This window comes from Cebidichthys violaceus, unplaced genomic scaffold (assembly GCF_023349555.1).
Source record: "Cebidichthys violaceus isolate CVI_PGR_0920_01 unplaced genomic scaffold, fCebVio1.0.p SCAF_33, whole genome shotgun sequence".
NCBI classification, from domain to species: Eukaryota; Metazoa; Chordata; class Actinopteri; order Perciformes; family Stichaeidae; genus Cebidichthys; species Cebidichthys violaceus.
Genome location: NW_027176517.1, coordinates 1,585,228 through 1,611,868, shown reverse-complemented (window position 1 = coordinate 1,611,868; position 26,641 = coordinate 1,585,228). Strand labels below are relative to the sequence as shown.

The 26,641-nt window shown below is 42.5% G+C and overlaps 1 protein-coding gene across 3 annotated transcripts; it reads left to right on the top strand.

Moving 5' to 3' along the window:
* The first annotated feature begins 6,714 nt into the window (after positions 1-6,714).
* Positions 6,715-26,561, top strand: LOC137883553 (regulator of G-protein signaling 8-like). Of its 3 annotated transcripts, XM_068725085.1 has the most exons (6): positions 6,715-6,919; positions 18,871-18,981; positions 19,625-19,686; positions 24,405-24,571; positions 24,801-24,985; positions 25,141-26,561. In XM_068725085.1, exons 2-6 carry the CDS (start codon positions 18,881-18,883, stop codon positions 25,265-25,267), a joined length of 642 nt encoding a protein of 213 aa, XP_068581186.1. In that variant the 5' UTR covers positions 6,715-6,919; positions 18,871-18,880; the 3' UTR covers positions 25,268-26,561. The 3 variants fall into 3 exon arrangements, with proteins under 3 accessions (XP_068581186.1, XP_068581184.1, XP_068581185.1); XM_068725083.1 differs by lacking the exon at positions 25,141-26,561 and having other exon boundaries at positions 24,801-25,099; XM_068725084.1 differs by lacking the exon at positions 25,141-26,561 and having other exon boundaries at positions 18,868-18,981; positions 24,801-25,099.
* Positions 26,562-26,641: the final 80 nt, after the last annotated feature.

Genomic DNA, 26,641 nt, shown 5'->3' with positions numbered 1-26,641 from the left:
TTAAGACATGTCACATAAACAAGGGAAAGAGCAGACATTTTGAATTGTCTTAGTTGACTAAGAACACCAATGGGTCTGTGTTCTACATACATGTCACAGTGAGCCATGACAGTGTGACATGGAGCTGACATGCCCACCCCAAACCTGGAGCAGCTAGAGGATGTTCAGCCATCATTCATTTCATTATTCACACTTGTGCTTTTCCTGCTGTGACAGGTCAAAATGTCTTGTGTGACATTTAGGATGAGGGATGAATTTGGAGTCTCGGAGGTTATTCATGTGAATCTAAAAGAAAAGGTGCGTATAGTTTATTCAGATGTGGTTATCCGTCTCTCCGTCAGAGGTAGACGCTAACTATACAGTGTTGTCAGAGAATTAAGGAAGCAGGTTTATAATCATCCGCCTCGTAACTCACTATCAGCTGTTCGGCAAATAAACAGCCACCCACTTTATTGCAGTTCCCTTAAGTCACACAGTCATCATCTCCTCACCTCTGAGAGAAATGAAAGCAACAACCAGATCACTTGGGGTTTAGATTAATTGAACGAGAGGCAGAAGTACTAAAGATCGACAGAATTAATGAGCTTTTTAATACTTTGTCTTGACGCACAGGTTTGCACTCCCTCGCACATGTTAGAATCCTCGTGGACCGTACCGGTCATCTGCAGCGTCACAGTGGTTAGTGTGTAAAGTAAGAACTTCTAAAAGTTCTGTAAAGTTCTGAGTCATCAGATTTACAGTTTGTTAACCGAGGGTAAAAGAATCCTCTTAACCTGTGTTTCACTTGTTGTACAGCAATAAATAAAAGGTTTAAGGAAGTGGTAAATTCAACAAAAACGACTAGTTCAAGTGGAGAGATACAAACTGCAGGACGACTAGTGTTGTGAAGATGTCGGTCTGAGGAACGTTCTCAGGATCATGAATGATGTCACGTAGGAGCCTCCCTCCAGACGCACCGTCACCAGAAGAACACACGAGTCGTATGAAGAGGAGAGGACTACAAAAGCGCTAGAACGCGCAATAGATGTTGCTCTCACTAGAGCAACTACCGGACATCGCCGGGTAACCGTCATCATCATCATCACTTCGGAGTTAAGGTGCATTACATTGATGAACAGTGGGAGCTGCGTTCACATGCTCTGACTGTCATGAAAACAGAAGACACGCATTTTGATGAAACGTGCGCGGAACATTGTATTCATGTTGCACAGCAGTGGAACGTTTAAATAAAGTCACACACTGAGCACAGAGAGTGAAGAAATATGATTGCTTTTGAACACGCTCCAGCGCTCTGTCACAGTGTGTAAAGGGAATACTGCTGTTAAAAAGCACCTTATTTGTGTTTGCAAACCAAATGTTATTGCACTTTTTGCAACTTTACCTTTTTTTTTGTGTGCATAAGAGTAAGCTCTTACTACGTTTGGCTCCATTGTAACATCAAACATTACTTCATTTAATGAGGTTTGCTTCATGGTCTCCACAAAAACTTATACCACCAAATGAAAATGCCAAATGTTTTATCTTCGGAAGAACTGTTCAGTTCGGTGGCCGTGTGGTTAGAGTCATGTGGGAGAAATCACTTTGTACAATGTTCTGTTATACCTCCCACACAAACCTGCTCTACGGCCAACACAGTTCCTCTTTTTCACACTTGTTAGATGCTAGTGGGATCATTTCATTTTGTTAATTTCATTCATTTCCCAACTGTTCATGTCTGCAACTGCCATGCAGGTCTACCCCAGTTTCTAAGATGTTGTTTAAGGCACACAGGAGTTGAGACAACTTCCTTTTCTATTTATAGTTACGGTCAGCAACGACAACCAGGGTATTTCCCTCAATATACTGTTACTACATATGAGGCAATGCTCCTGTAACTCTAGGTCCGGTTCACATTTATGATTTTATTGGTGAAACTTTTTGTATGACACTCACACTGAGCACCCTGTAAATCTGGAGTTCCATGTCTTGCTCAAGCTCACTACGACATGTGGACAGCAGGCCCTGGCAATCAAACTGTCAACCTCCTGATGACTCACCCTGAAGACCTCTCCAGACATTTGGACCTTGAAAGAAAGAAGGGTTACGTTTAGCTTGAGTTTGGTGTATCTTTGTGGGGAGTGACAAGGCCACCTCTGCACATATTCCACATTCACTTGTTATCATTTTCCGGGTAAAATGACTGAATGAAATGGAGAGAATGTGCTGCAATGTTCCTGTACCATTCCAATGAATCGGGATCCAGGGAGAGAAATGTCACCGTGTCCCCAACGATTTCTATTTCTAGACAGTTTGGGTGATTAAATTAATATTGATTTAAACCGTCCTTGGGCCGTATTCGCAAAAAGCCGGAGAATACTCTCCTAAAAATGTCTAGTTCCAGAGTGATTTAGAAACGTCTCAGAGCAACTAAGAAAAAGAAACTTTGACCTAAGTGAGGACGCGTGGTTGACCCCGTTGATGCAATATTTTAAAGAGGTGTGATTGGTTGATCCACGTTCAGCGTATCTCTCATGAGATCGACCACAAACATTATTATGACGTATTAAACGTGATTCTGACAACATTTAAACTTTTCTTTCCAACTTTGTGGCAAAGATGTTAATAGAAACATCGAGGGAACATCAAGTAAGCATGATGTACCTGATGATTAATAGGTCTATACTGATGACATGCTGGTGTTGAAGGGGAAGCCCTCCAGTCTTCTCACCCCTTGATCGAGCAGTGATCAAACATTGCGTGGGCACGCTCACTCGTATTTCTCAAGTGGGGCCCACTGCTTCATGCATCACGTTGATGGGTGGTTCTTCCATCTTCTCGCCGTGTCACAACATGACATTGTGCCCCTACTGATGCAGAATGCTCTTGATCCTGGTTGCCAATGTTCAGTCTCCTATGAAAGGCCAGACTCATTGGGGAGGTTACTCGTCAATGTCACATGGCAGACACGTGGGTTAAAACACATGATTCATTGGAAGGCTACGTGGAAAAAGAGGGGAGGAAGAGAGCTGTGACACTGGTGTCTCTGCTAAACATATGATCCATCTGGGCTAGTTCTCCATCCAAAACCAATCACAAACATGGCAGAACATGCAACACATTTCTCCCTCTCTCACCCTCTGCCCTCTAAAGTCATCTCCGCCTATACGCTCTGGTGTTTGTCCCATCTGCTTCATTATGTGTGTGTTAGCACAGTTTCTGCGCTGTATGTCATTCCTCGGCACCCTAACACCCGAAATGATGCGGCTAAACTGAGTAAACTCCCGCCAGAACAGTTTGTGTCTGCATTTTGTGACCAAGACTATTTTGTACTGAACTCAAAGTTTTCCAAAGGTAAATAGGCTGCAAGTTAAGTTAGCTTGCTAGCTAGCTAGCTAGCTAAACTAACTGACAGGTTGTTATTAATATCACTGTTATTATTTTGATGATGAAAACCGGGACATTCTAGTGTTTTATGGATATTAGTTTGGACTCCGGACACCCAGCTTGAAACTGGGACAATCCCTGACAACACCGGGATGTCTGGTTACCGTAGGGAAGCCACAAGCTAGTCTTCTGGCACAAATCCAGACCGACAATGCTGGCTCAAAAGTGGAAGACCCTCTAATCTCACAACACAGGTTACCACATTGAGGTTATGATTATGTTGCCAAACATCAATAAAGAAACAATTAGTTTTCAAGCAAAGGAGATATACTTAGACAACCTGAAACCTGAAGACCTTCTCCCCTGCTGAGCCAAAATCCTGAATGCTTCCCCTTCCAACTCGCCAAACCTGCAACAGATTATGAAATTTACACAAGAGGCATTCTAGCGGTCAGCAGTCAATTACTCCAATATTGGCTACTATATAGGGCGCTTTCACAAGCCACAATTGAGTCTGTTTAAAATGAACTCTAGTGCGGTCAGTCTGGGGTGGTTCTGAAAGCAGCGGTCATGATTTGGTGAGGACCAAAACAACTGGTCCGAGATCACTAGTCGGTCCACAGTGAAACCGAACCAGACTAAATAGAAAACAAAGAAAAAGTATAATTTACAGTCAGATTGGGTCTACCCCAAAAGGACCTCTTGATGACACAAAACTTAATTTTACATCACAATTTATTGATTTTATAGTGAGAGATTAATAAACTATCCTAAATGATCTGGTCATCTTGTTTACACCAGTGGTTTAAATTAAAGCCATCTGTGCAAAACACAATGTGAAAAAAAGGTGAGAAAGATGAATGAAGAAGCCGTGAAGTTAAATCTGACCGCCTGAGATAAACATGGAGGCAGACGCAACAACAATGACTAACAGGGTGAATATATTTAAACCTGGGGACAATCATTTCACAACGTCCACGTGTTCCAGGGGTATTATGACCTATTTTAGCAGGTCAGTAAGCCTCCGCCTTGTGTAAGTCATAATGGCTCTGTTGTGTAAGCCGTAATAATGAAGATGAGGGATCAGAGGGGGAACGCTGGGACGTAGATGCAGAGGATTTGATACCAAAATTAGTATCCAATAAATCCGCCAGACACTCATGATGGTGGAAAGTTGATGTTGTCAAATTGAAGCCATTACACATTTTTGTAAGTCACAAAAATAAAATAACCTTTCACTAAGAACAGGCTTTTATTTTGACAAGTAAAAGAAACAGCATGACATGTCATCGTGTGTCGTGTGCTGCCCCTGTTGAAATAGGGTTGTCTATATTCAGATTTCAAGTTGTACAAATGGGCTAAATGTTAAGTCAAATTATTTCTATTGATGAGATCCAATACTAATATTATAAACTATTATAAATGTTTGTCATGCTCTGGAAACCATGTATGTCTGAACATTATTTCACGGCAATCCATCCAATAATTATTATAAAGACTTCAGTCTGGATCAAAGCGGTGGACCGACCGACCGACACGCTGCCAGAATGGCAAACATTTGGTAAAGTAGCGGCGGGGTTGAGCAACCGGAAGGGAGTGATTACGAGATGTTCCGTCTAGTCTTCAAATCTCAAGCATTGGCATTTCAAATGTGTGAAATGCCAAAAGGAGCTGGGAGACATGTGCATGTCAGACAATGCGAAAGACTAATTACTAGACGGAGTAAGGACGTGTGAAATTTTTTGCATCCGGTAGATTTCTGATTAGTCACCCAGAGAGACGGTGAGGGACAAAGATGCTGTCTGAATGGTAAAGCTACGATACAAGCGTCTGCAGTGTCATGAAGGTCACTATGTGGGCGAATATTTTTCATCGCTCTTTCACCCTTTTGTGGCCCTGCTTCCTCGCGTTTTGAAAAGGGCTTTGAGCACACATAGCTTAAGTATCTGCTCACTGCTGCATCACAGACAAATAGAATCAGTCAAACTGCAAGATTCCCTTTCTCAGCTGTGAGGGTGCGTGACAAAGACATTCGCTTTCTTTTCTTCTTCTTCTTGCGCCATAATGGATGATTCAGGGGATCTATTCATCATTACTGCCAGGTGTGACAGGAAGAGACTTTGTTTCTTTCTGTGGATCTTTAATTCAACAGAATACAGAAACCTCACCACTACTGGCTAAATCTGATCTTTTCAAACACCCCGTAATCAACTCTCGGTCTTGTATTTGCACGCCTTCTCTTCATTCTTAAATTGCTCGTTTCAACATTTACATTTACAGTGTTGATCAATATAAGATGCTCAGATTTCTTAATGGTTTTTGCGTTGCTTCTCGAGTTAATCCTCTGAACCACAGCTGTTACAGACTGTGTGAAACTCTCGACACGATAGAACGATGGCGTTAAATGCTCGAGCCCATTTTATAATACCAAATGTGTTTGTGAGTGTCTAAAATTGAGGAAAGAGAGAAGGAAGGATAGAGACATAGACCATGTGTGTGTGTAGGCAGTGTTTTTGCATGGTTCTGTGTGTGTGTGTGTGTGTGTGTGTGTGTGTGTGTGTGTGTGTGTGTGTGTGTGTGACTTTATGTAACACTTGGTTGTCTATTCAGTAGCAGGAATTATCTGTCCTCTGCCAGGCTGCCTCCTCCACACTCTCAGCTCCTTGCAGATCATATCTTCCTCTCAAGATTGCAAGATAAATGTTCTGCACTCCCTCTCCATTTTCTATGCACTTACTCGTAACATATCATCTTCAATTTGACTTTATACGAATAGAGGTGCAATGCCTGCGTGCTTTGCATTGTGTTTGTGGATATGCAATACTTCCTAAAGCGCCCGACTTTAAGAGAGACAAGAGGCACTGTGAGAGAAATGATTTGCTTGCTGTTGCAACCAGAAAGAACATGCATGTTAATATTTCTCATGGTTCTGAGTGCTAGTTTGCATGTGTGTAGCATGTACACAGATGCACATGGCATGGTGGTGAACCTGCTGTGGTTTGTGCAAATTCATAGCATTCACTATAAATCATTTGGGGGGGGGGGGACAACCCCAACTTAACATCATCACATTTCAGAAGCTGGATCCATTAAATGCATAACATTTATGCAGCAAATGCATTCTGTTGAGGTTTTGAGGCAGCAGCCCTGCTGCACCACACGTTTTTACGTTTGCGTCTCTTCGACCACGACATCGCTGAACAGCACTCCTCCACTTCACAGATGTGTTCAGGTTGTCCTTGGAGATTTCCCCGTGCAAACAAAGCTCTCTTCCCCCTCCATCTCTCCCTCTGATTCCACCCCCTCTGCCTCTCCCTCTATCCGTCTCGGCTGCTCTCTCCCCCCCGCGATTTCACACCAATGAGCATGCCGCGTGTAGCTCCCACTCGCTGGCATCGGAAACACTAGATATCTTCAGCGCTACAGATTCATACAAATACACACCAGCGTTGGCTAGACGGAGGCTGCGTTCTGCCAAAACACACGTTGGGGATAGGCAGTGATATATAAGACGGGGAGAAAGAGTCCAGCGTCTCTCGCACACAGCAGGCTCAAGGTAAAGGATCCATATTTATTTTTTGGATGACAAAGTGTTATGTAATTCTGCTGTGGACAAAGAGCTCTAGACATTAGGTGGGTCTTTGTCATTCTAAGTGGTTCACCGGGCTGATTATTATCTGCTGATTTTGAATAGCTTATAGTGACATCAGTTGGAACACTGTAGATGAACTGATTCAACATCTGTGTGGAACAGTGGAAACAGTCAAACTATTGGAGGAGAGAAATGCAAGCTCCATACAAGAGTGTCCTGTTGCCTATTTTCCTGCTAATTCAATGCATGCTTGTGTTCATTCTGTTTGGCTGCATGTTCAAATGTCTGGCTTATTCATGCATGCTTTTAGTAACATTTCCTGTGAGCAATACCGACGAAAATCAGTTCCCACCGTCCCTCCCCTTGATGCAAAAAGCTCTGAGGGCTTTCCAGTCCAGTAAATGTCACTCATCAGAGCTACCAAAGATGGAGGAGGGCTTTGAAGCCCACACAAGTGCCACCTCAAGGTGAGGTGTGTCCAAACCCGTCCAGAACATTTAGATGTTTGAATTTTGAACTCTACTTACCCTACCTTTGTATGTCATTGACCAGGACATCTTGTTATATCTTGTTAATTGTTCATTTGTGAGCATTAGAGGTACTGGTAGGAGGATTATGTTACCTTCAGCACATAGCTGGGCCGACTACTAGCGATCACTTCTTATGTACCGAACAAACCATGCGAGTCGTATCGATCTTCTCACCAATCGTTGAATAAGCAAATGAGCTCTCCCCCAAAATGTCTAGTCATATCTAAACCAATCGCTTTTATTTCCCTAAACATAACAATGAAATGCCATTCGCACGAGTTACCAGGAGCCGACATTTTAGGGAAAACCAATCAACCATATCTACAGATTACATTGTTTAATGTTGTATTAGTGAGTAGTTGCAGACATGTTTGATATAAATGCAGTTTTGTTAAATTGATAACGCCCCCCCCTCCCCCATCTCTCTCCCTGTGGTTATGAACTAAACTCCTAGGAATCTTAAGTTGGACCAGGTTTTAAAATATAGGCCTAGCCTTCGATCACTTGTACGGCAGCTGGATTCTCACGATGACAGATCACATAATTATAAAAGACCAATGAGCTTCCTGTGAGGAGCTAGTGTCAGCTACGGGTGTGGTCCTACTAGATTCTGCAGTAGCCCCGGTTTCATCAGAACCGGAGAGCATTTCTCCATTGAAAGAAGGGCATAGATGGCCACTGAAGGCTTTTCTCAATGGGGAAACATATTTTTTGCTGTTCTCTCGACTGGAAAACGTTTGATTGACAGATTGCTCCGCCAATTATCTTTTGGAAGTTCTTGCCTTTTCCAACAGTTGCCAATGACAAAGCAATGTGGCGCGTCAGGTCGTACAGCCTTCTTGCAAATACGATGAAGGTCAATGTCATTTCTTTAATCTGAGACATGCTGGGACCTTTTGTTTGGTAGAAAGTAGATCCAATGAAAACTGACAGTCAGGTCTGTAGATTATCCAGAGCAACATCAACACTGATTCTTTCTTATGCTGTGAGCACCATGAACCAAATCCCAGTCATTGTATTTCGGTGGCAGCAGAAGAAACTGGATCGACTGTTACAGGTTGCGTCAGTATTGTCACCACATGTGGTTATTCAAACAAGTGATCAAGTGCACGTCTGTAGCTCAACGGTACATGTTAGTGCTTACATGCACACTCTATGGAAAGACATTTTAACATCCTACTTAAGAGAAACGCTTTCAGTGTCTGCAATGCAAAAATAATAGCCTGGAACAAACTGATTACGTAAGCGGCTAAAGGCAGGATGAGTGAAGACATGCGCTCAGACTGTAGCACTGAGCCGTTAAATCTAAACCGAACAAAGCTCGTGTCCAGATTGAAAAAAAACAAACACTTAAGTATCAAGTACACCAGCATCACAGGGATTGTTACACATGGTGGCAAGTCTGAATGGTAGGATCCACTGCAAATAAAGTTTCAAACACATCTTTTCTATAGTCAGCCACCGAATAGATACATAACTTTCAGGCTTGCTGTACCTTCATATAACTCATAGCTGGTCTTAGCTCATAACACCACCCCAAAACGACAAATGCAGCAGGAACACTCAAACCCAGTCACATCCCATCATCTTGGGATACAGCCTACAGTAGATGAGAGGCTCTATTTTTTTATCAACCAAGCAAAATGTTCTCCCAGAAGCTAATGCAAGTCAGTGGCGCGCCCTCATCATCCTGAACACCCGTGGCACACGTGTGCTTTTAATAGTCCCGTCCAGCCGATTTATTTGAGTATAATCCGACGTAGCTCTTTATCAGATACTTGGCCAAAGATTGGGTCGTCGTCTTCAGCCTCCCTCCACCTCTAAGGTGAGTGAGCGTGGATAGAGCTTCAAGCACGGTCACTTTTGTTTGAGATTTGTAAAATAGGCAAAAAAAAAAGGTTTTTATTACAGAATATACATATTTCAAGAGGCATGCCATATTGAGACAGTAGCTGCGGAGAGCTGGTTGGGTTTCTAAACACACTTTGCTGGATGAAAGCTGATCATCTTGATGGATTTTAGTTGATTTTAGTCAATTATTCAATGTTTTTAAACTAGCTACTGTGATTAACGTGAAAGACGTGGCTCCTGGTGACAAACCCACAGAGAACTACCCGACCGTACGGTTTTACAGCACATTCACTGTATGGCTCACTCTGACTTCTCACCAACCTTGTTTCTACAGACAGCCGTTTTCAGTCAAACAAGTCTTATAATCCGACCGTATTATGCAGCAACAAACAGCAGACAAATAAAGTTTGAGACCGGCTGGTAAACATGGTCGACGAATCAGCCGCTGAGGAGTCTGTAGAGACGAACGGAACTAAAAGGAGAGTGAATATTGGACTTATAAAATATCTCCAAATGAATGCTAATTTCCCTGTAACAATAGATAAGTTGCAATTTACAAACACTGTGTCATAGATCACGATAGTCGTTTTAATGAACAAAAGGCTCATGTAATCTTCACGAGCAGAAAGAACGATTGCATCGTAATGTGTCCCAAATAGTCCTCCGATGTTTTCCCAGCGGACCGTCCCATATGCACCTGACGAAGCTGCACACCGCAACAGCTCCGACTCGCTGGCTGCTCCCAAACCAGATGCTTCCATATTCCATATTGGCTCTTCACACCGAGGATAAAAGCGAGCCACACAGCACAAAAGACCACATTCCTTTCTACTCTTTAAAGGACGTAAATGGAATGTAAATTTGGTCAAGTAGTTCCATTCTTTATCACCAGCACTCACATATTCAGGTGTAATTTTTTAACAATTACCATGAAAGAAATGTGCCTGCGAATAAGCAAATAGAAAATACAAGAACAGGTGGATGGACGGGCAAAAACCTGACCATCTCAATATATTTGTATAGATGCCTCCGCTGTATTACAAAATCACAAAGGAAAGTGCAATGCATATAAATATGTAATTCAAGGTGAATAATTGTAATACTGAGTTAAAAACATGTCACAGTGTAACAAAAGCGTGGACGTGTTTGTCTGTGCAATTCTGATACATAAAAAGAGCAGAACACATGCAGGTGGACAGAAGATGAAATGATGAACATTGTGTTACTTGTCGAGCAGATGGCCAATCTTTTTTTTTTTTCAGGTTGCCGAACAAGCTGCAGGCTTGCACGGTGCAGTTCTCTTCTTTTTGAGATTAAATTATAAGCTGCTGAGGGGCTTGTGAACTGGACACAGATTAAGTTGATACGAAAAAAAAAAAAAATAGACGGAGGAGGGCCCGCGCGGCGGGGGGGTGACATTAATCTAACCGTACACGAGTGTACCTCTCTGCTGATGAAAATGGTATCAGGGTGTTATGTGCTGAAAAGCCCCTGTAGCTCTATCCCAGATTGACCTATCAGGCCGTTGTGAGAAATGTGCTCAGGTGTCATAACAGGAGACCTTACAGGAGTGAGAGGCCCCAGAGTTTAATGGAACATGACAAATAGTAAAGAACATCGTTCACCAGTCCACAGCTTTAATCAAGCACATGTATTGCCTCTAAATGACTCTTATAATGGCAAAGGCTGACCCGGCAGCTTTGTAGCTAACGGCGCTAACACCAGCAACAGTGCTGACGGAGCTAACAGTGTTCATACCTGAGGGGGAACTGGAGGCTTAGTGCTGCACTTGCGACGAGCGTAAAGTGCAGAGGGGGGGTCATTAAGTGTAGAGGGGGGTCATTAAGTGCATAGGGGGGTCAATAAGTGTAGAGGGGGGGTCATACTCACATGCAGAAATACATCAAGCATGCGTGTTGCTTGCATCAAAGATGTATTCTGTTTTATTAACCTCCTCATGCAGACGCAATCTTAATCACCTGTTTCCATATTAATACTTCTGCCTGCTGAACCACTTGCTCTCGCTGTCAATGAGAAGAACGGCAGAGAAGTGTAATTATAGGCCAACCCATCCAACGACGACAGATCAGCCGTACATGTGACTGCTAGCCGTGGCTATATACGGCACCTGTTCATTAATTCATCACAAGTACCTATGAGCCATCAGTGGCGACAACCAAGTCATTAATATTTAACAACAAAAAGATAATGAATGATTCAGTTTGAAGCACTGCAGAGAACGCTTCACGAGGGAAAAGAACAATCGCGCGATGAAAATAGACGAGCGCTCGGCAGCATGTGAGTCCGATGATTACATGAACATCAACATGCATCAAGGCAAAGTGCAAAAACAGACACCAGAAGGACCTGAATACAATTGAAAATAGTTATTAAATTCAAGAGAATATAAAATAAGACGCAGTACAAAAGATGATTTAATGTCCTGCAGTTTTCTGGGAGAAGCTTGTGAATGTACTGTGTCTTCCTACTGTTGGTTATTATTGATGTCTGACTTGGTCTGAGGTTTTTAACAGTGCTGATTGAAGTTGAGCGCTAACTCCTAATAGTTACCACTTAACAGTTGACCCAAATCAGTGGACCAGAGCTGCTAGCACACGGCTACTAGGTGGTTGTTTTGGGAGGGATCGTTCCTACATGGTCTATTTACGCCACGTTCACTTCTTACCAATGAATATTAGTTTCCAGCCCTGCAATCTTCTGTAAGAGTGTGTGGTAGTCGTCTCTGGAGAAGAGGGGCATCTACAGTTGTGGTCAAAAGTTTACATACACTTGTAAAGAACATAATGTCATGGCTCTCTTGAGTTTCCAGTTATTTCTACAACTCTGATTTTTCTCTGATAGAGTGATTGGAACAGATACTTCTTTGTCACAAAAAACATTCATGAAGTTTGGTTCTTTCATGACTTTATTATGGGTTAACAGAAAAAGTGACAAAATCTGCTGGGTCAAAAATATACATACAGCAACATGAATTAGCAATTTTAGTGACTTAGAAAGTTGTGTCAATGAAATGAGCTTCATAGCATGGCCTCTTAACTTCTTGTGAGTGATTATGAGTGACTACAGTTGGTGACTTCTCTGAGGCCATTTAAATAGGGCTCATTGGATACAAACGCCCACAAACGCTACAATGGGAAAGTCAAAGGAGCTCAGCATGGATCTGAAAAAGCGAATCATTGACTTGAACAAGTCAGGAAAGTCACTTGGAGCCATTTCAAAGCAGCTGCAGGTCCCAAGAGCAACAGTGCAAACAATTGTTTGTAAGTATAAAGTGCATGGCACTGTTTTGTCACTGCCACGATCAGGAAGAAAACGCAAGCTATCACCTGCTGCTGAGAGAAAATTGGTCAGGAGGGTGAAGAGTCAACCGAGAACCACCAAAAAGCAGATCTGCCAAGAGTTAGAAGCTGCTGGAACACAGGTGTCAGTGTCCACAGTCAAGCGTGTTTTGCATCTCCATGGACTGAGAGGCTGCCGTGCAAGAAGGAAGCCCTCGCTCCAAAAGCGGCACCTTAAGGCTCGACTGAAGTTTGCTGCTGATCACGTGGACAAAGATAAGACCTTCTGGAGGAAAGTTCTGTGGTCAGACGAAACAAAAATCAAGCTGTTTGGCCACAATGCCCAGCAATATGTTTGGAGGAGAAAAGGTGAGGCCTTTAACCCCAAGAACACCATGCCTACCGTCAAGCACGGTGGTGGTAGTATTATGCTGTGGGGCTGTTTTGCTGCCAATGGAACTGGTGCTTTACAGAGAGTAAATGGGATAATGAAGAAGGAGGATTACCTTCAAATTCTTCAAGATAACCTAAAATCATCAGCCCGAAGGTTGGGTCTTGGGCGCAGTTGGGTGTTCCGACAGGACAATGACCCCAAACGCACATCAAAAGTGGTAATGGAATGGCTAAATCAGGCTAGAATTAGGGTTTTAGAATGGCCTTCCCAAAGTCCTGACTTAAATCCCATTGAGAACATGTGGACAATGCTGAAGAAACAAGTCCATGTCAGAAAGCCAACAAATTTAACTGAACTGCACCAATTCTGTCAAGAGGAGTGGTCATAGATTCAACGAGAAGCTTACCAGAAGCTTGTGGATGGCTACCAAAAGCTCCTAATTGAAGTGAAAATGGCCAAGGGACATGTAACCAAATATTAGCACTGCTGTATGTATATTTTTGACCCAGCAGATTTGATCACTTTTTCTGTTAACCCATAATAAAGTCATGACAGAACCAAACTTCATGAATGTTTTTTGTGACAAAGAAGTATCTGTTCCAATCACTCTATCAGATAAAAATCAGAGTTGTAGAAATAATGGGGAAACTCAAGAGAGCCATGACATTATGTTCTTTACAAGTGTATGTAAACTTTTGACCACAACTGTATCTGCTGAAGGCTTGTGCTACAGGCCACCCTCAAGTTGCACCATAGAGGTCATCAAAATGTTGAAATATGTCAATAGGCTATTGATATGTTTAAGTAGTTACAGTTAAAGTGAATGATAAGTATCCAGGAGGCGCAGCTCAAAGTTTCTCAAACAAGAATATAAACAAAATCCAAGCAGCAAAACCCGTGAAGAGTCAGAACAAGAAGGTCACGGAGAAGACAAAGAAGCAGAGCGCTCGGTCACAGCTCAGTGGTTCTGCAGAGATGACACGAGCAAATGATCCCGTTTCAATGTCTGTGGAGAAGTGGAGCGGGCAGAGCCTCTGACAGTGAGTGAGTGAGTGGCTGAATTAGTTAACAAGTTCATGAATTAGAATCAATTAATGATTATGTGAGAGACAGCTCCCAACGGATGAGGCTGTGGGAGAGCAGGACGGGCGTTATGGCAGAAGACTGGAGTCGACGTAGATATTATTACTACTATTAATTTAGTTGGTGATACTTTAGTTAGCGTGAGTATTAGTAGTTGTAACCACAGCATTAGAAGTAGCAGTGTTTTTGTATTAAATATGTCAAATTCAACTGGTCTCTATATCAGCACCATATTACCAGATTACAGCGCTATTGGGAAACAGCATGATGCGTGTTGAAACATTGACCCAGATTTAGGACAAAAAACGTGATCCGCTATAATTGGGCGCAACCTAAAGTGTCCAAGAATTCCGCTAGCTGCTATTTTAAGCTGCACTCAGCAGGAACAGGAGGAGGGATGTGACCCGTCCTCAAGACGTCAACACGTGGCCTTTAACGTCAACGCTAACGTCAGCGCAAATGTGTGCACTCGAGCGTTCACGCACACGTCATCATGCCGAGTATATCACAGTGGAGTATACCTCTATTAATCAACACTGTGCACGTTTTGCCGCCATTACTCAGCAGAAGATAGAGCATAATCATTTGAATTTGCTGTGTGTACGTGAATCTAAATATCATCATAATCACTTTGCAGCATGTCAGCTAACACTCATCCGTAGCACTGCTGGGTATCTTCAGTCAGCGTACAGAAATTAGGAAACGGAGGGAAATCTGAAAACCTGCATTGCACCAAGTTAGGTAACATCAAAGAAGATGTTCATACGCACACACTCAGGCCTGATCTAGATTTTTACTTCCTAATCCAGCAACCCCAACGGGGATATCAGACGTCGGAGGGCTAGCAGATGTTGCTTGCACTTCTAGATGCATGAGGCGCACTCGTGTGTATCCGAGACGTTAAAGTGCCGTCGCTGTTTTTAGCATCTTTCCTCCAGGAGCCGGTCCTGCTGCATGGCTGAATAGAACATGCACCGCTTCCTCCTGACTACATGGATTCGTCAGGGATTTTATAAATAGCTCAGTGGCGGCACGTGTCTGCACCACGCTGCAGACGAAGAATCTAGCTCACAACAGTCAGCGAGATACAGATTTGTCAAGAGAGACAAGGAGAGAAGGATTAACGGGGGGGGGGGGGGGGGTCTGGCGTCATGTTGTTTACAGTTTGGCACACGGCAAATGGATTTATCAATATGTTCACGTCTCTGCTCATCAACTTCACTTGACGACCTTTGTCTGCTATAAAAAGGCACACGCTGACATGCATACGAATTCAACCTGAATCAATTGTTGAGGGCTGGTTCCAATATTAATGTCCTAAAGCTGCTGTACAATGAGCCCGTTTTTGAATATCTGTGTTCCCATTCGTTCATGCCACGCAAGGATCCAAGGCCAAATGTTTTACATGAAATGCAAAGCATTAATTGCAGTGTGTTGATGCATATCAAACCTGCATGAAATAATAATCCCAAATTTCTACTTATTATGGCTCTATTTAATTATACGATCCATGAATGGCAGTGCACAGCTGGAAGGACGGGGAGCTTAATGAGCATGACTCGGCGGTCGAATTTGACTGAGATGAAGCCATCAAAAAGAGCAAGGAAACACAAGTAACAAGGCATGCGAATCTATTATTCATGGTCCTCAGAAGACACATCTTAATTGAAATAAAATATAACCGCAAGATCCATTCGGTCTCCTCTCTGGAGCTTTTGCTCACTCGTCATTAGCCGGCAAAGCTTGCATGATAAGTTGAAAAGCTCCAGCAGAGCTACTGAAGTCACCTTGTAGTGAGATGCTTTTGTTACGGGAAACTTTTAACTGGTTATGAAACCGTCTTGATTTAACGTTGATGCCTCAACGTGACCTACATGAGGAAACGAGACCATCGTCAAGAAGATTTGCTGTTTGTATTTAGCTTTTCTTAATGCTTGTCATCTGTGCTGCCGGCTCGGATTCTGCCGTATCCTGCAAACAATCGTGCAGGTTCACCAGAAAGGCCTTCAGCCCGGACTCCAGACCCTGCTGCAGTGAAAGTAGAACTCTTCTAAAGGGAATCTGGTGCTCGGAAACACTAGCGCTTTTGTCACCAGAATCAACACAAAATGAAAGTTCCTCGCACCAACTTTACCGACTGCATGAGCTGCATGTTCCCCTGAGGATGTCTCCAATTCATTTGAGTGGTGTGGTAACACAATGTTGTGGGTGCTGTGTGTTTCATGAGCACATTCATGGTCTTCAGAGGAATGACCCTTGGCATTGTGTGATTCGATGTATCCCAAGTTAGTACTGGTGTAAATGGTAGAGGTGTTGGAATTCCTGCCATCGTTGTATAAGAAAGTCATCCTAACAGCCTTCCTCAAGCCTGCAGGGAGATCTGATGTATGTCATTATAATTTGCATTAATCCTCTCTGAAAATAACTTTACATTAGCAAATGAAGTGTACCTTGAAATTATGACTCACACAGATATGACACGCAAACTACTCTTCCAGTCCAGCGCGTCCGTTTCATACATAACATCTGATACATAACTCGGCTGTTTCTGGGGCACACGCCGCGAACACGTCAGTGTGTCGCTTGATTTATTCTTGATCGGTTGGAGAAAACTTCAGAAAGAGCATTTAACCCACTCTCCACTAAAACCCGAACAAATGCTCCCTCCTCACTGGAGAGTGTGTCAGGTTTCACTTATGTTGTTGTTGTTGTTTTTAAAGTCATACGCGAACACTCCCATATTTACCCCTCTAGTACTCACACATGATGAAAGCAGACCGCCATCCAATTTTCATTTAAAGGCAATATTAGAATCCGGATATATTAGTCCAACCAAAACACACACACGCTGTCTCTCTCACACACACACACACACACACACACACACACACACACACACACTTGTAACAAATTGTCCGAGGAAGATGAGGACACAAAGAGACAATTTAAAGAGGCTTTAGAGTCCATTAATTCAAGCAAATGGCTCTCAGGTGACTAATGAACAGTACATTTCAGGCAATGTTCCCAATTGAAGGTCGGAGCATCAAAACAAGCCACTGTTCCAGCTCTACTACTGTAATCATGCCGTCTCAGAGACGGGAATACCAGAGGACCACTTAGGGTGGACAGACGAATACTATGAAAACAGACGCATGTTGTTTTAGTGAAGCCCGTCACGTCTGTCGGAGCACTCCGGAGACAAAGCTTAAGACACCCATCGGGTAAACAGTGAACATGAAGACCGCCTCATTCCACCGGCCGATTTACAACGTGTGTGTGCTCTTGTTGTGTCTGCCTGGGTTCTTTGAATGTAATGTTCTTTTGTTTATCGGGTTCATTTTGTTTTGTCTAGATCAAGATCAGAAGAGATCATGATCTCAATGAGATGATTAAGCACAGGTTTTGTATGCAATATAAGCTCTTAATGAGATGATTAAAGGAATACTTTGACACTGATGAGTTATATGAGAAGCTTGAAACGCTTCTAGTTGTGTAGCTGAACCAAGGTATGCAACACATCTAATTAACAACTCATATCTTGTATGTTTAATCAAAAGAAATTCAAATAAACGGCGAATTTATTGTTTTCATGTTATCTAAACACAAATATAATCTTGCAGGGTCTTTCCCAAAAAGTTTGGAATAGTTATTGTTCTTGTTAGAAAGGGGTCAACATTTTTCACTCGTGCAGCATTTACTCCTCACAGTGGGAGTCAAGGGACAAAAAACCTGAATGACATCAGAAATTCATTCATTCATTCGTTATATCGTTCTCTTTCCTCCGTCACGGCGCTCTACATAGCTTTGTAAGGTTTTGCCTGAATGTCTGTTCCTTTAGATGGTTATCGTTAGTGATTCCTGTGAAAATAAACCTACTTTTACACAAACATTTGGCCTTTTGATGGAGCATCTTTACAACCGTGCCCCATCTGGAGAGACCGCCGTGTCCCGGAGGGACGACGAGGACGGATAGATAGTTCATGACAGCAGCAGCGTACTGATGGGATGGGACAGATCGTGATGAGATATGGTTCATAGTGAATTGAAAAAAAAAAGAGACTATTATTAAAAATGTCATCTATTTTCCATAGCCAAACAAATGAATAATTTACTCTAATCTAACATATTATAAATTCTTGTAAATTGCACAGTGTTGGTGAGATTATCAGAGAGGGTCATGACCTGTAGTGTAGGAGGTTTTCTTTAACTCTGCAAACTGCACTTAAGTAAGAAACCTTCACCAGGGTGTGACTGTGGACATCAGGGACGCTTGAAGCTCCCTGCCGATTGTGGCGCAATGATTCAGCTTCTTGCATATGGAGTTGCACCTGTTGTCTACCTCCAGTCCAGTCCTGTCAGTTGGCCTTATCTCTGTGCATCTTATTCCAGCTGATTCACCAGGTCTCCCGACATTCTAGAACTCATACATAGGCTGAATATCTAAAGGGGCAGCCCAACTACATGGAGCATGAACACTCGATTAGCCACCCTGGAAGCAGGTCAAGTAGGACGTGTTAGCACTTAGCATTATTATCACATGTACTACATAGAATTTGCTGTTTTCCAGCTGTACTTTGGTTCACATTCATGCAGCTCCATACGTTTCAACAGGTGATGCTTCCTGCTTTGTCTTGAGATAAGATAATCCTTCATTAGTCCCGCAGTGGGAGAGTTATGTGACTTTGACTTGCCTTGTTGTTGAAATGTGCTGCACAAATAAACGTGCCTTGCCTCAGTATTGTGTGTTGTCTTCAGCAGGACCAGCACCATGAAGACCAGACTAGGCTGCCTGTCCAACAAGTCGGACTCCTACAGCGACTTCTCTGAGTTCCTGCCTCCAGCCCACGAAACCACTGCCAGGTGTCTGAAGTGAGTCTGCCAAGGAATCCTGGGACTACAACTCTGTGACAAATGGAAGTCAAAGCTTCTGTTGTGTTGAATAACTCTCGAGACATCTCACTTGGCCTTCAAAGTTTGGACGCGTTATATAAAGTCTTCTTTCAGATTGTGTTATTTTAGTGGGACGTTCAATGTAAAATGTACTGATAACCAGCAACATAAATGAGCAATTCAACCATCTGTTGTTCATTATACTAAAGATTAGAGTGATGAAATCATCTCATAAACTTTATAGAGAAACTTATGGCAGATCTGACATTAATGAGAGACGTGACGAGAATGCGCTTCTTGTTAAGCCTAACGTTCCAAACACGGAGCGCTACAATAATGTTAATGCGTCCCTCTAATCTGCAGGAGACCGCGTTCCATCACGTGTCCACCGCTTCATAAAAGAGCATTACCATGTGCAGCTGTTGTTCTTCTAACTTATCTCCGTCCTCCATTCGTCAATCTCTAAATTGAATCAGATATTTCAATTACATGATGGCCTGTGAGTAGAGGATGAATCATGCATCAAACTCCGCTGCCCTTCATTAACGCATATACGTTAATCTAAGATGCTAACAGGTTGGTTAGCATCTCACTCAGGCTCTTTTGTCTTTTTCACCGTCAGAGTGTCAACGGATGAGGTCGTTCGATGGTCGGACTCGTTTGATCATCTCCTGTCTCACAAATGTAAGTAGACATGTTCTATTTTTCACGTTAACGTAGCGGCAATCCTTTCCTGTTTCCAAAATAGTCTATCTTTTTGCACAGCACCAGTCCATTGCCCCCCCCCCTCCGAGCCTGTCTTATGTAAGGCTCTCATCTCGGTGCTGTGAGGACTCCTTCCCGCATAATGAGTCACATGTCTGTGACCTTCCCCATGGACCAAGCACACACACTGGCACAGACTCACTCGCACACATCCATCTGCACAAACAGGACGGGCATTTATTTTTTAACAGCTAACAAGCTGTACGACCTAACATCAGCGATGTCAAATATCTGGTCTGACAGATGAAAGTAAAACATGAGTGGATTCAGAGCATGTGCACTTTGAGAGATTTCTTTTCGATCTCCAGAAACACTCCAGCACACACTCGAGTGATACGAAAACCAAACGTTGCCTATCAACATACAGCCTTTGACTGATCCCCGGAAAGGAAAGAAATATAAACTTGTTTTATGTCGTTAGGTGGGCGGAGTAAACTGTGAAACCAGTGACAGAACCCATGGCTCAATAGATGCCACAAGAAATAAGGAAAACAATAACAGATAGAACACGATTTCACTGTCATTATAATAAAAGACAAAGACAAGATGTGCATTGATATATTGTTTGCAGCTGTAATATTATTATGTGATATTACCGTACTGAAGTCGGTTGTAGTCTATCACAGTTTATTTTGAGAACTTGTAGAGAACCGTGTAAAGTTTTAGACAAGTCCACAGGAAGAGTTCAGGCCTTTGAAGTAAAGTTCACAAAGTGGCCAAACGATGGAATTACAATTCCCGGGTCCGTCACATGAAGCCACGGGGCCCAAAAGACTTCCCCCCCATAGACTCACATCCTGAAAAGAGAGATCTGTGACTCAGCGGACGGTTTAGTCTTTAAGTAAATCAACTTCCCAGAGAACACGAACAGTCCTGATATAAATTATTAGATCATTTAAGATGTAAAATGCACTAATAACCGAACTCCTGTTATTTGTTAGTTGTATGACACCATCACATTTCAAAGAGAGAGCATGTGATGTGATGTTATTGTGGTTGTATGAATGTGATTTATGGTGCTGTTAGATTGCTGCCAGACCGCCCAGTGAATACAGGAGCAAACCGTTATTTGATTGTAGTGGAAATGTTATTTTTGAAAGGTTAAACGCCAACAAGTATGGGTTGTAGCTGAATGTTTTGTTACAGATATAAATACAAAATATGTTTATGAAATTTAGAAATGATCACATCTATCTTTTTTCCAAAAATGGACATTACAATGCTCTTGAATAATAGGAAATCTTTGGATCACATTAGTCTGAAACAAGGCAGCCACCACTGAAATCTAATTCTACAAAAAGTATAATATTAATGTAGTCTGATCATTATCTGACACTGTGCAGAAATAAAGAATTTACACAATAAATAAACATCAAATGTTGATTGAGAATCTGAACGTTATGAATGAAGCTTCAAACTATTCGGTGCAGCCCTAATACACTTCTGAAATAAATCAAATAAAGTCCGTTCTGGATGTCCTCACTTCACCCTTGTTTCTTGGACATATTCCACTTTGGATGTTTGTCCAATTATTGCAGCGAGTCTCTCATCTGGGGTTAACGGATCGGACGGCCCTTGACCTCCTCTTCTACCTGGATTCCTTCTCTTTTGTCTGATCTGTTATTCTTCATTATATCAAACTGTTTTATTTAGTTATTTTACTTGAGCCACAGTCCATATCTCAGGGGATACAACATACATATATATTAATTTATATTATTAAAGGGCCATGCTTCTTTGTTTACAACTTCAGCGCTTTCGCCACGATAAACCTCTTATTATTATTCACTGTGATTCTGATTCACGGTAGGAAGAACAAATTTGGCCGATTTATTTAATCCAACTATTAGCAAATGTTCCATGAAGAAGAACCATGTTAAGCCAGAGATGCAAATAACATATTTCCATTATCAGTCGATCAGTCTATTATTTTCCCTAAAATAGTTTCTTTAAATTGATTAATCTCAAAGAAAACTCCGCCGGGTTCAAAACAGAATTTGGATCATTTGTCTCCTGATCCCGTCGCCGCCGTTTGATTCGTACACGAGGAAGACACTCGATCATCGTCACCGGTGTGAAAGTCCTTTCTTCCCACTTTGTCTCCATCCACCACTTGTCTTTGCCCGTTAATGCAAAAGGCTTCTGATGGATGTCTCTTTAATAAAAACTCATTATCGTGTGTATTCTGTTGGTTTCACAACCCATCAGTAATCACTTCTATAACTTGTTTTTGTGACGCCTGCCGTGTCTTTTTCAACAACGTTGAGTCCTCCTCCGACCTTAAGCAGAACAGACACTAGACCTAGTTCTGTCCTCAATCCTACCTTTCGAAGCTTTGGCCTGAGCAAAAACTAGGATGAACCACTTCTCACACAGGTCTGTCATCAAAGTGATTACGGTGATTATATCAAGCACTGTGCTGACAAAAGGGATTAGAGACAGCTGTAAACACCCAACATGACAATTATCTGTGTTGTCCAGATCAAGGATCTGACATAACACCTTTGTTTGTTACAAAGCCACGAATAGAGGCCCCCCCCCCCGACACACCTGTTTCCTTTTTCAATTGGCCACACATTAGAGAGGTGAAATACAACGTGCACCTGAACGCACATACATTACATTAAGTAATGTCAAAGCAACGTGGCCACAGTACTGGATGTTCCCTCGATAGGTTGTAGCGTTCACCTAGGCCTTCATTTCATTCAAAGGGAGGGAGAGTGTTTACCAATTAGACCCGACTGCGTTCTAATCCCAGTGTGCAGCTCGAGTCTCAACTGATTGCCTCAGCCCCAGCTGCTGTGCATTGTCCTCATCACTCCCAGCTGCTCCTAATTGCTCCGGTGTATTTAAGCTCGAGTCTCTGGACGGCCTCCTGTCGGTCCACTAGTCCCCCTGCTGCTCTGACTTCAGACGCTCTCAGCTAGAGGCTCTGCTTACGTTCACGGTTTGCCTCGACTCGGTCTACACCTGCACTTTGTTTTCAGCCCGCCTGCCTTCAGAATGCCCGGTTCTGTTTCTCTCGGTCTTCCTTGCTCTGTGAAGATCTATCCAAACTGCCTCAGTCTAATCCCTCAATGTACCAAGCAACAAACCCTCAGCCCCTCTCCTTTCAAATGAAAGGGACTTAAAAATCGAACGGAGCAATGCACCATGAGAAGCGGTCAAGAAGACTGCTAGCATAAAAACAAACGATGTGAACAATGCACCATCAGGCTCTGCAAATGTATTATGAGGAAGTCAATGCACTCAGACACACCTGTTGGACTTTAAAGCAATATTTTACACAAACGTATCGAACGACAATGCAAATCTATAATGTGAAGCGAGTGGATTGTAGTGATGCAGCCCGGTCTCACCAATCGGTGTATGAATAACGAAACCATTTTGAGTCATTTAGCGTGAAATAACAACGCTTTGTTTCTTGCTTTAGCGCATTATCCTTTGTACACCATGTGGTCTCTGCTGACTGCTAGGTGAACACATTAGTGTTTATATGCTACACTCTGCCACGTCACCTGTTCAAGGTGTTATTCCTTTCTTAAAGTCACGTTAGTGATGTCTTTATGTACTTACTTTAGACCCAACCGTGATGCTTCCTAACCTCACTAAGTGGTCTTGTTGCCTCAGCCTAACTGCAGCCATCGCTGTAGTTTTGTTGCCTAAATATTTCCGTGAGCGTTTCACGGTGTTGTTTAAGGACACACAAAAAGCCAAAAGATGTGTATCAACGGCGGCGGAAATGTTGCTCTGTTTATTTCCCTTCCCATGAGATCGGGTTGAGCGATGAACCCAGACAGAACCAGCTGCCCTTAGCTTTACGCAGCTGTGTAGTGAATTTAAGCTGATTAATTAGCTCTCCGGTCCATTCGGACCTTTCAGCTTATCCATCCGTCCATTATCTGTAACCGCTTATCCTCTTTAGGGCCGGCCATTGAGCTTAAAATAAGGTAAAATAGTGGTTAAATATTTTATATAGATTTTTCAACAAACAAGTGTTAAGATGTTTGATTTCATCAATACATTTTTGGTGCAAAAATTACAAATTGTGGGTGTCAATCCAGATTTATAAACATAACATGCTTTTAAATATTTGACCACCTTCTCACAAACTACACTGTGAAAGCTCGCAGACTGTGTGTGTGTGTGTGTGTGTGTGTGTGTGTTTCTATGCAAGTCATATTTTTGAATATGCACAGATGGACCAGCCCCTCTGCTCTGCCCGGCTTCATTAGGTAAACAGCAGAAATGAGAAGGGTTGAAATAACATGTCAGCGTGACATGAGCCCAGAGAAAAACATGGCCTTCCTCCGCGTTACCGTCAGTGGGGAGCACATTAATTGATCACTTATCTCGACTGTTGAAGACAGAAAAGACGTATTGTGTTTGTGTTCTAGTCATGAGAGCCGTTTTTTTCCGCTTCTGGGAACAAGAGTGTGTACATACTGGAAAAATATCAGCATAGGTTGAAGGGCATTATGACATAATCGAGCTACTCTACGATGAAGAAGAAGAAGGAAAAACATCCTGCCGTACAGAAATAGGTGCTACGCTGCAATATCAATCATGTGTTTTTGAAGTGCTGTTGTTGTTCTTACCGCCTCCCCTTACCGTCTCATCCGTGTGTCCTTCTCCAGACGGCCTGGCTGCCTTCCGGACATTTCTCAAGTCGGAGTTCAGTGACGAGAATATCGAGTTTTGGATGGCTTGCGAGGAGTACAAAAAAATCAAAAGCTCAACCAAGCTTGTGTCCAAAGCAAACAAGATCTTCCACGAGTTCATTGATATTCAGGCTCCCAGAGAGGTGTGTGTGTGTGTGTGTGTGTGTGTGTGTGTGTGTGTGTGTGTGTGTGTGTGTGTGTGTGTGTGTGAGAGACTGCTGTTTAATGTGTTTTTCCTTCACTTCATTTCTTTAGATCAATATACTGTAGTGATTGTGATGTGTTTGCGGAACAGTTAATTGGTGTGACTTTGACTGTGAGGGACCTCCACCTTTCTTTAAGAACATGCGTGTGCTCTCCTCGTCCTGTCAGGTGAACATTGACTACCCCACCAGGGAAAAGACCAAGCAGAGCCTGGAGGACCCGTCCCCGACCAGCCTCAACGAAGTCCAAGCTAAAGTCTACAGCCTCATGGAGAAAGACTCTTACCCACGGTTCCTCAGGTCCAAGATGTACCAGGATATAGTAAACCGGGCGAATGCTCAAAGTCAGCGGCGGTCTGTTTGACCGAATCCGACGAAGACCGCGGATGACATCGAAACTGGACCTACACTGTAAATCACTAAGTTAAACCCTTTGACGTCATCTCTGAATACTGTGAATCTGCAAGGATGGGGCGACATGCTCGACTGTTTCCTTTAGTCCACACCAGCTCCATGCATGCGATCCCTCTAGAACCTAAGCGTCTTGGTGGACTGCACTCTTCAGTACAGAAGAGATGTGAGGAGGAGAAGCTCATTGTGTTTCCTCCGGTTAGTGCTGGGCGATACGTTTATTAAAGATATAATCTCAATAAAGAAAAATACCTTATCATGCGATAACAATATTTATCTGACATGAACCATGACATGCAAATGCCAGAGCTTTATTTTGGAGCACTTTATTGTTTCTCATCCTCTGATCATGGACCAGATGTGCTCTCTGCTGGAGCATGACTAATCCATTCATCACCATGGAGGTCTTGTATTTTTGGTCAGAAGTAAATCAAATGATTCAACACCACTTCCTGAATGCTATTGGCTAGCTCCATTGGTGAAACTTGATTTGACTTGTTGGGTTGAATCTCACTAATGTTCTATCGCCCAGCACTACCTCTACTTATCTCCAGTTCTTTAGGAAGTAGACTCCGTCGTACGCAGGTGACTAGATCTATAGGGTAGTTTGTGTGTTTACGTTGAACAATGACGTGCGTCAACACGTAATATCTGAAACTGTGCCAAATTTAGATTGCACTTAGATATCGATATAACTACATAATCCTGTGTATTGTAAACTCTTGCAGGTATTCTATGTGTATCAGTATAATGAAGGGTCGGGTTACTTTTTGCTTTCAGTTCTCTGCTATCCAGGAAGCAGAAATGTGCTGTCCTCTCTTTTGAACGTGTTGTGTGTGTGTGTGTGTGTGTGTGTGTGTGTGTGTGTGTGTGTGTGTGTGTGTGTGTGTGTGTTGTGTATACAGTGCATCCTTTTTACTTGATTTAGGATTTATATTGAACTAAAGAAAACAAGTGTTAAATGTAATCTCTTACAACCAACATTGGATTTAAAACGGCTCAATATTCGCCTAAAGGAGGTGCTGACCGGTAATTAATTACAGTACCTTACTAAAGTGGAAATTGCAATTTATTACATAATTAATTTGCTACAATGTAGCGCATAATGTGCATGCAGCGCTTCATTAGACTAAACTCCTGCTAGCGGTGAATTGAAAGCGACAGCCCGGACCCCCCAAATAAACGTGTTGTGCAAATTTTCCTAAATGATTTTCAGCATGATGCAATACTCAGAATAACTATTTAGATATTCTTCAAACTTGTACAGTATGTAATGAAAATGTCTGCAAAAAAAAAAAGTGTGTTTTGAAATGTGTTCCCTCAGCATTTGCACTCCTTTTTAAAATAAGACGATTTGAAAAGATTTCAGGGAAAGACAAATATTTTTCTTTATTGCATGTGCACCATGAAGACCGACCCGGCTGAACGACATATCACCCTGTATGGTATGTTACTGTGTTCCACATGAATGTAACCTTCCCACTATATTTTGCGATTAAAAAAAATGAATCTGCATCTATATTCTGTGCGCTGCGTGGCCTTATTCTCATAACACCAAACGGGTATTAGAGATATGAACGTGCATTCATCCACTGATCA

What these genes read in the sequence shown, in the direction of transcription:
- LOC137883553 (XM_068725085.1), top strand. Translation starts at nt 18,881, where the DNA reads ATGAAGACCAGACTAGGCTGCCTGTCCAACAAGTCGGACTCCTACAGC. An exon ending in ACCACTGCCAGGTGTCTGAA is followed by an intron (nt 18,982 to 19,624) that starts GTGAGTCTGCCA and finishes TTTCACCGTCAG; the next exon opens with AGTGTCAACGGATGAGGTCG. An exon ending in TCATCTCCTGTCTCACAAAT is followed by an intron (nt 19,687 to 24,404) that starts GTAAGTAGACAT and finishes GTCCTTCTCCAG; the next exon opens with ACGGCCTGGCTGCCTTCCGG.